This window comes from Erigeron canadensis, chromosome 6, assembly GCF_010389155.1.
Source record: "Erigeron canadensis isolate Cc75 chromosome 6, C_canadensis_v1, whole genome shotgun sequence".
Lineage (NCBI taxonomy): Eukaryota > Viridiplantae > Streptophyta > Magnoliopsida > Asterales > Asteraceae > Erigeron > Erigeron canadensis.
This window is the reverse complement of record NC_057766.1, coordinates 8,650,047-8,660,136: the sequence shown is the minus strand read 5'-3', so window position 1 is coordinate 8,660,136 and position 10,090 is coordinate 8,650,047. Positions and strand designations below refer to the sequence as shown.

General features: G+C 31.4%; 1 protein-coding gene across 3 annotated transcripts; it reads right to left on the bottom strand.

The window, feature by feature from the left end:
* Nucleotides 1-2,688: 2,688 nt before the first annotated feature.
* On the bottom strand, nt 2,689-9,070 carry LOC122604993 (hydroxymethylglutaryl-CoA lyase, mitochondrial). 3 transcript variants are annotated; one of them, XM_043777851.1, is made up of 9 exons: nt 8,874-9,070; nt 7,190-7,383; nt 6,249-6,420; nt 5,519-5,698; nt 5,292-5,372; nt 5,039-5,202; nt 4,441-4,577; nt 3,763-3,878; nt 2,689-3,033 (listed from the first exon to the last, which is right to left on the bottom strand). In XM_043777851.1, exons 2-9 carry the CDS (start codon nt 7,351-7,353, stop codon nt 2,803-2,805), a joined length of 1,245 nt encoding a protein of 414 aa, XP_043633786.1. In that variant the 5' UTR covers nt 7,354-7,383; nt 8,874-9,070; the 3' UTR covers nt 2,689-2,802. The 3 variants fall into 3 exon arrangements, with proteins under 3 accessions (XP_043633786.1, XP_043633785.1, XP_043633787.1); XM_043777850.1 differs by lacking the exon at nt 8,874-9,070 and adding an exon at nt 8,504-8,780; XM_043777852.1 differs by lacking the exon at nt 8,874-9,070 and adding an exon at nt 8,504-8,780 and having other exon boundaries at nt 7,190-7,282.
* Nucleotides 9,071-10,090: the final 1,020 nt, after the last annotated feature.

Sequence of the window (10,090 nt, the reverse complement as noted above, 5' to 3'; positions counted from 1 at the left end):
TAGTGACTTTTTTGACTTTTACAATTTTATCACATAACTTTTTAAATTTTATTTTTGACACAAAACTTTCATCTTTTAAAATTTTACCTTTATATATAGTAACTTTGTTGACTTTTTAATCTAACTGCATCACTTTTCAACTTTTTAATTCAACCATAAACTATCATTTTCTTTAATTTTTGCTTTTTAACTCGCAGTCTTATCCCTACTTAAGGTACAGAGGCTTATATCTACAATAAACTAACACATCCAGTCTTGTAAGGCATGAAGATCGAACTTTTAACCTTGTCTCCAGATGCAGGGTGTTAACATGTCGAGACCCGCAACAAACCTTTTATTTCTACCACATAAGTTTTTTAATTTTTACATCTATCACAAAACTTCATCTTTTTTAAAATTTTGCTGTTAAATACGACAACTTTTTTTTTGACTTTTTAGTCTTACCGCATAACTTTTCAAATTTTTACCTCAGACACAAACTTTCATATTCTTCAACTTTTTTCTGCCCTTTAGTTAAGTCGCAGTCTTACCCTTATCTAAGTACAAAGAATTATATCTACAATAGACTAGGACATCCGGGCTTATAAGGCATGCAGAACGAACCTTTAACCTCTATCTCCATATGCAATGGTGAAACCCATCTTTCCTATCTTCACTATCTTGGTCTTTGTTTTTTGTAGCTGTTCACGACGCACCATTCATTGGTTGCCTTACGAGGGCCGTCTATAAAAATGTAAAAGTGTTTCTAGCCATACTTGAAAATAAAAAACGATCCTTTAAATTGGTGAGTCAATAAAAATAAACTAAAACATAGTATTAGGGCTGTAAACGAACTGAACAGTTCACGAACAGTTCATGAACCGTTCAGCGAGAAGTTCGTTCGTGTTTGTTCGTTTAGTTAAAGGAACGAACATGAACAAAACTCTCGTTCGTTCATTTATGTTCATGAACGTTCGATAATCTGTTTGTGAACGTTCGTTCGTTTATGTTCGTGAACCATCATTCGTGAACAATAGTTCATTTATGTTCGTGAACATTTGTTCGTTTATGTTCGCTTACATATGTTAATACCTAATTAACTATACTTCAAAATTTAGTTTAAATATAAAAATTTCTTTTATATCATATGTAATATATATACATATATTATTAATATCTAGTTATATGTATTTTAAGAGAAATTTAGATAAAAATACTTATTTTATAAATATTTCGTTCGTTTGTGTTCGTTTATTAGTGTTCGTTCGATTGTGTTCGTGAACATTCGAACATGAAAACAAACGAACGAACATGAACAAGTCATCATGTTCGTTTATCCGTTCGTATTAGTTCAGTTCGTTTACAGCCCTACATAGTATTACATGACGAATGTTTTCGGCTTTCAAACAAAGTATGAAAAGAAAAATGTAATTACAACATACCTTATATATTTTTCAACAAATTATGCAGCTCTGTTCTATGTATAGGTCATGTGTACAAGTCTCCACTCCTTATAGAAATTTTTTAATTTTATGGAAATATAAAGTATGAGAGAAAAGTACCCGCATGTTGCGGCGGTGATGGAGATGGCAACAGGGCGGTGATGTAATGGCGGCGCCGGCGGTGGTGGTGGCAGTTGTGCCGGTGAGTAGTTAAAGTTATTGATGTAATGTGACTATGATGTATGATACATCATACATTAGAATGTGTACAATGTTGAAACTTAAAATCAATATTGAAATTTTAAATTCAATGTTGAAATCAAATGTAGATTTTTTTTATAATATAGTATAAAGTGAAATGTTCATTTGAAAACTAAAATTTATGTGAAAATTAGAAATCTGGCTAAAGTACACTGTGATATGAATCTAACACAATGTGCTTTAATTGTTTTTATTGTGTTTTTTAAAAACACGTTGTGTTAAGTTTTAAATCACAATGTGTTTTTGATAGCACGTGAAAATTTGAAAATTGTTCAAACACAATGTGATATGAACTTAACACAATGTGTTTTCTAAAAATACATTAAAAACACATTGTGTTAAACTTAAAACATAGTATGGTTTGGTCAGTTTTTTAGTTTTCATAAAAATTTTAGTTTTTAAATGAAGAAAGTATTAATAATATGTATTATTAATAATATAAAAATAAATACGAGTATATAATACTCTTTTTAGCATTAATAACTTTTTTTATTTTTAAGTAGCCACGCAATATCTCCGGCCTTGCAAGTATTCATACCAAAGTGATTGAAAAGGTTAGGTTGAATGTCTATTGATATTATTACAAAGAAATATTTTATTTCGTTGTGATAGTAATATAACATTATATTGACTAATTTTACAGTTAACGTTTAGACTTGGGAGATATTTCTCAAAATGGGACATTTATATTAGATTAGTTCTTACTTATCAAGAAACACTCCTGTTAATTATGTAAATAAATCCATAATATTAAAAATTATTACTCGAAGCATCAACTGACTTGAACTCAAGCTAAAGATGATCTTAAAACATCACCTTTGAGTTATGAATTTTTTAACCCACAAAGAGATACCAACTTAAATTGTGAAACTTGCGTATGAATTAGATGTCTTTTTATATATTTTAAAGATGTCTTTATATAAGTAGTAACCAAATGAGCGACTTTTCAGATTGGTTACAGGGTCAGCGCAACAAGTTACTTGCCACGCTAAATTTCAAATTCATATTACAGTAGACGCATATGGCATCATATAACAAGTGAATAATGTGCAGCGGAGAAAATAAAATTGCTTCTATCCGATAAATAATTATATCTATTTCAGTATATCTTAGAGTTTTTTTATGGAACTCGGCTAAAAGCAACAGCAGCTTTAGACCCTGATGAGCGACGTAACTGCTTACAGATGAATTCACCTGTTTGCAAGAGCTTTCCCAGATCAACATTGGTTTTTATGCCAAGGCCATCAAGCATGTAAACTACATCCTCTGTAGCAACATTTCCTGAAGCTCCTTTGGCATACGGGCATCCTCCGAGACCAGCTACAGAGGAATCCACTGTGCTTATACCCATCTGTCAATAAAGATATTCCAAATGAGTTGTATATTCTAAAAAATCAGAATAACTACCATGTATAGTGTATATAAAAATTGCTAGTAATCAAAACAATGTCTTTACTGAATTTCAGTGGTAGTCAACCAATCTTTTTGGAACTTTGAGTTCTATCAAAGTAGGGTTATTTTTTGACTTCATTTCTAACATGCGAAACGAGTCGAAATGACCAAGATACATAAAATTGATACGTGTCACCCAAAGAGTTTATTAATGCATAAAACCTCTTAAATCAACTTTTTATTCAAAAATTTAGATTATTAATGATATACAACATGACTAATTTTTTCATGAAAAGTCCTACACCTAAAAAAAATGCTTTTAGATACTCATTTTGGTCGATTTTACCCAACCTGTGTATTTTGTCACCACCAAAATTTAATCTTTTTAGGCTATTGCAAGTCAGAATGACGTATCTGATCTATACATCAATGGGTATGTGGAAAAAATAACATCTCCTTACCAACTGATCTCTGTATATAAGCTTTTCCCAGTTGACCTATTTATCAAGGCTATCTATTTATGACGCACTAATCAAATGAAGTTTTGAATAATTTGAGCATGCAACTTGTTTAGAGTTTCAACTTAGTGCAAGTAACAAGTAGATGATGACCGATGTTTAGAGTTATTTTATTAGCATGTTTAATACTACTATTAGTGCACAAGTTTCATGAAGGAAAACTAGCTTACTTGGAGGGAAACTAAAATATTTGGAAGAGATTGGCCATAAGTGTCATGGAAGTGAACCGCAAGCTTTTCCACAGGAACAACCGCCATGACTGCTCCAAGCATAGGAATAACCGTGCCTGAACCAAAGAAGTTACACAAGTTTGGATATCGTGTCTTAAATGGAATCACCAAATTTAGAATCTTTCCTAAGTGTGTTGATTTGGCTTGGTATAAGAGCTGGGATTTGGTTATGTTATTTTTCTCGGGGCTTGTCTCGAATTACATATTTCCACCATCGGATTCATGATTGAAATAAAACCGCTAAGTTCTGATTATTAATGAAAGTTTTCTGGAAATACCCACCCTTTATTATCCAAACAAATTACATATACAGGTGGCTAAATATGCAGGACAGGATGGGTTATTTATCGAAACTGGCAATCCTTCATATATTTATTATCATTGTCCAAAAATATAATAGGTGAATCATATATGACTCCAAAAATATACTACACAAATATAAAACTATCCTTGTGACTAAAGTTAATTGTATGGGAGATTTTATAGATAAATCACTTTATCAGACTCCACTCTCCACTATATGATCCATTCAAGCTGTTCACTTTTAAGCAAAAATTTTTTTAAAATTTACTCGCTTGACCATTAGAGATGATAAATTAATAGGTTGATGATAGTTACCTGGTGTGCCAATCCCTATAGTATCACCGAGTGATATTTCAAAACAACCCATACCATGAAGTTCTTTTGCAACATATGCAACTTTTGATGGATGAACCATTCCTTCAACTGGGCATCCAATCACACATGATACGTACCTATATCATAAAATAAATAATAAGTAACCTGAAATTTGTAAAAGAAAACTTAGCTTCTGTCTGGAAATACATAATTAGGTGCATAACTCTTAGCCGCAAAGGTCAGATTACAGGTCAAAATGGCTAAACTGGATATGGTCTTCTTGGGTTAATTGACGACACTTCTCCAAATTTTAAATAATAGTTCAGATTCTAAAAATATTATTTCAATAACAGGCTATTTTTTGAGAATAATATTTACAAGGTCTTATGCAATGAAAATATACTCGAGCCAGCTTACCATCACGAACCATTTGACCTGTATCCTTTCAAGAAAATACTTTATTATTTTACTTCACCCGTTGACCAGTTAGCCATAGACATCCATAAGTATATGACGCAAAAGTTGCTCTAAAAAAAGATGAAAATGTGTCCAAATTGGCACTTATAGTTACTGGGTACATAAAAAATTGAGAGCATACCCACGAACCGGAACATTGAGCTTTGTAGCAGCATTGACAACAGCACGGTAACGGTCAAAGCTTTCTTCAACAGTACAGTTAATGTTTGACTTTGAGAAGGACTCAGATGCTGATGCAAATACAGCTACTTCCTTTGCTCCTGCAGCAATGGCAGCTTCAAAACCCTAATTCAATTCCAGACAATATGTTTTCCGGGTTAATTCAAATGTTAACATGGTGAATTATTTTCAAATCCTGAAGAAAGATTAAGTACCTTCAAGTTTGGTACCAATACAGGCAATCTTGCAGTATCCAAGTTTTTGACTGATCCAATGACATCCCTTGCATCCGCAAGCTTTATCATACATAATAGTTAGATATAAATGGAATAAACATGTAATAGTAAAAAATATTGGAAGATACATGAAATTGAATCCTTGATATGTTTTACTCGTATCTTTTAAAACGGCGATATATCAACTGTTGCTTCAGAAAAGATACCTGAGGTACCCACTTGGGCGAAACAAAGCTTGTGGCCTCAACGACAGACAATCCAGCAGAAACAAGCCTCTGAATTAGTTCTACTTTCACAGATGTAGGTACCATATTGTTTTCATTTTGTAATCCATCCCTTGCACCAACTTCTACTATCTTCACATATTTCGGTATGCCTTTGAAAAACTGTAAACAGAAAATCTAGAAATATTAATTGGGTATACTTTCTCCATTTCAAAAAGGCAGGATATATTCATATTTGAGATTAAGTATCTTTACTATATAAAGATCAGCACGGATCATAAGTGTATTCTTTTTTAGAGTGGGTCGATAATGAGTGATGAAGATTGGCAAGGCAATGTAGCTATAGGTTTATATAGTCAATCAATGGGTTCTATACATTAATGATTAACAGGTGAAAGCGGTAAACTAAAAAGAACTAGTTAAAAATGAAACCGAAGAGTTGACTGGTATAAGCCTGTCAAAATCTGCCTAACATGCATCAAATATCTACGTGTTACACGGCAGTGTTCGGAGGCGGGCCAACCATTCAGAACCCATACATAATAAAAATAGCCATATATACGCGTTACCCAATCTGCAAGACCTGCCCAATTTGACACCTCTATTTTAAATATTTTCTTCTCTTAATGAAGCTGCACCTACATTTAATTCAAATATAACAGTCTATATTTTGACATCTTGTGGTACAGCAATACCCCTGGAGATTAATTACCTTATTTGTTATCTCTTGCAGACCTCCATTACTGCAGTATGAGTTATGCTGAAAATTCGCTAAATGTCGTGCACTACACCCATTTCCATATGTTGCACGGTTACCAATCCGAGATACATTTCTCGCATGTTGTCTCCAAGTAAACTCTTCTTCCTGATACTCAAAATCCTCCCTGATATTATCCAATAAGGTGCCAAGTAAATATCACATTGTTAGGTGAGAGGAATAAAATAAGAACAAGAAACACAAAATTAAAACAGATTTGATAAGTTATGTACCATCTGTGTTATTGGTTTCATCCATGAGCAGAAACCAGATATTTCCTATTGGATTTTTTAAAGTATTAAATCATGGAAACCTTCATTAAGGATATTCATAACCATACAATTCCTTATTCAGCAAGGAAACTTAATGGGTCGGAATCTACACAGCAGATATTGTCCAAACTTTTTTGAGAAATCCACTTCAGTTTTCCTAACTTAGTCTACAAATATCTTTTAAAAATTCAATGGCATTGAACCTGCTCTGTGTACTTATCTCTTTATCATTCCAATTCTGATTTGCCAATTTCCAATACACTTCGCGGTTATAATTTCATTTAGATCTGCTATACAATTCCAATTTAGACTCTAACACTCATAATTCCCGGTCTTTAACCTTGGGAGGATCCACCTAGGTTCGAGTCTCACTTCACACATTTGTGAGAGTGGATTAATAGGGGGTGGTTCGAGAGTCCTGTGTTTCATCCCATACATACGTGTAATTTAGCAGTAGGATAGAATGTCTTTCAAAAAATAAGTTGAACACTTATAGTCTTAAAGATGCAGCATATAATATGATCTAAAGATAAAAATGTATTTCGATCTAGCCCCCAGTTCATAGTATCTTCGTTCCAGTTTAATTAAGTTTGCCCAAGTCAAAAAAGAGGTAAAGACACATACTCATCACTATATACACTAGAAGCATTTCCCTCAATCCAGCAACTTCCCATTCCAGTGATGCCTCCACTAGTACTGCAGCCATTGGACGAGAATCTATGGAAAAAATCAATGTTGCTTAGGCTTGGCAACTTGTCCATACCAATAGGCTCCTCCAGACTCGACATTGCAGAAGATGCAATACAATCACTTCACCGCTAAAATCGAAAACATGATCAAAAGTAAACACTAAATTTTTCTAATCCTATATATATATATATAGTGAAAAGTTATTTTGAGAACCCTTATTTTGCGAGAACTTTTCAAATCCAAGCCCAACTGATGATTATTGTTTACATGAAAATTGTTTTTTGATTGTTTTCTGAATAACTTATGTGTAATTTTGAAGTTTATAATTGTGTGGAGGCATGGATTATCATCCGTTATACAATTAGGTGAAGATTTGGATTCTTGATCACATGTGCACGAATATTGCTATGATTACATGTGATTGACTTGCATACATGCTCACTCATAGCAATATTCGTGCACATGTGATCAAGAATCCAAATCTCCACATAATTGTATAACGAATGATAATCCATGTTACACACAATTATAAACTTCAAAATTTCACAAAAGTTATTCAGAAAACAATCAAAAAACAATTTTCATGTAAAGAACAATCATCGATTGGGCTTGATTTGAAAAGTTCTCAAAAGTTCTTGCAAAAAAAAAGGTTCTCAAAATAACTTTACCATATATATATATATATATAGCAAAGCTACTCTACTTCTAAACTATCCCATAATAATCCGAAGATCACACATATCAGGGATTGAGCCTAGGACTTCACCCCAAGAAAGAAGAGTCTCTACCAAGTGGACTAACCAAAACATTGGCTCTAATCCTCATCCTGAATATTTAACTTAACTTTTAACAAATAAAATCAAATTTGATAACATTAGAACAAAGTAAGTATAATCTCAACTAGCAAAAAACTAGAAATCTAACCATTTAATTGTTTAAAATTTATACAAAAAGTATATATGTTTTCAACAAAGGTTACTCAACTTCTTAACCATTAAACTTAAACATCTTAACCATGATAACAGAAAGCACAAAATGAAATATGAATCCCAACTAGTTCACATGACAAGTCAAATGTAAAATGTGAACGTATTTTTCTGTTTGCACACAATTTCACCATATATATCTTAATGAAATGTAACTAAAATCTATTTATATGAAATTTTATGTTTTCAAACTCAATGTTCCTAAATAACAAGATTACATTACAACAAAACAAAACAAAAAAATAAATAAATAACAACACACCTGAAATCCAACAGTAGCAAAAGCCCAATGGAAAAACTGATATGAAGGAAATGAATTACACATATCTATCTCTCTCTCTCTCTCTATATATATATATATAGAAATTACTAACAAAACGCTTGAACTTGAAAGTCAAAGAAAGATATTACTAGACATACATGTACATCTAGACTCTACATATACATTAAATATTAAATATTAATGAATAATGTGAAAAGGCAAGCTATAGGCCTGCTTCCTTCCATACATGTGTACCTCGTTATGCATTTTCTTTTCTTTGTTTTATCTTTTCTTAGTTTTTTTAAAAATTTATATAGATTTAATATTGACAAATTAAATAAAGTGGTTGAGATTGTTTCATTGTACGTACCTAACCGATGTATACTTGTGTAATTTCCTAAGCTTAATGTGTTTTCATTTCTTTTGTATAAATAACTTTATCCCTCCTTACTTCCATCATCATTTTCAGTTTTGATTCTAATCTGTCACAGGTAAAAGACAGTAGAAGAAAACATTTTGCGATCTTTTATTTTATTTACTTTTAGGATCATTGATTTTAACTTTTAAGTTGTTTGATGTAGTGAAATTGTAATATGTTTGTCGGTATTAAAAAATGTGCTGGTATTGAATAAGTGGTGAAAGTCTTCATGCATTTAGTATGGAGGGTGGCTACAACACCTCCACGGATTAGTTCTAGAAGACACACCGTCAAACTATAAACTAGTTACGTTGCCCAGGAAATATAACATTTTCAGAATTTTTATACAGACAGGAAATATATTCGTCTGTTTCTTATTAAATGTGTGTTTAAAAATTTATTATTATATACAAACATAAAATATAACAATTGTTTACATAATTATTTACATAATTAGTTTTATAATTAATAGTTTTGAAGAAATAAAAATTAAATAAATTACGTAACAACTATATATGATTAAAATAAATATAAAAAAAAAAACAAAACATGGAGAAAAAGAATGAGAACACACTAATACAAATCATTGTAAAAAGTAAAATAAATAAATATGAATACCATAATAAATTTGCACATAAACTTCTAAAAAACCAAAAATAGAAAAAAAAAAAAAACAATTTTAGTTAAAAGTAAAAAATAATAACACGTAAAATAATTAATCAAACTATTGCCCTTTTGTTAAATCTAATTACCGATAGACAACAATAATTTAACACATATACTTTATACTCCGATGCTAGTTATAGAAATGGACTCTATTTGCAGCAACTTTTGTAACTCTCATTAGACACTCTAATAACATCTAATGTTCGTTAATACCCATTAGAAAAAAGGCCACTTGTTGATTAAAAAAATCATGTTTTAATTTATTGTAAATAATAATATCTATAAACCCTTATAAAGGGTATTGGGATTAAGTTTTAAACACTTTTTTTTATTTTCAGAATATCCTCCTTAATTACATTATATTTTACGCCTGCTCCTCTAAATGCCAAAATTACCCCTATCAAAATTTAAACCCACAAAAAAATCAAAAAAAAAAAAACCATATCACTTTTTCGAGCCAATCTCCCTTATCACAACTCTTGCCATCAATTCATTACCGTTAA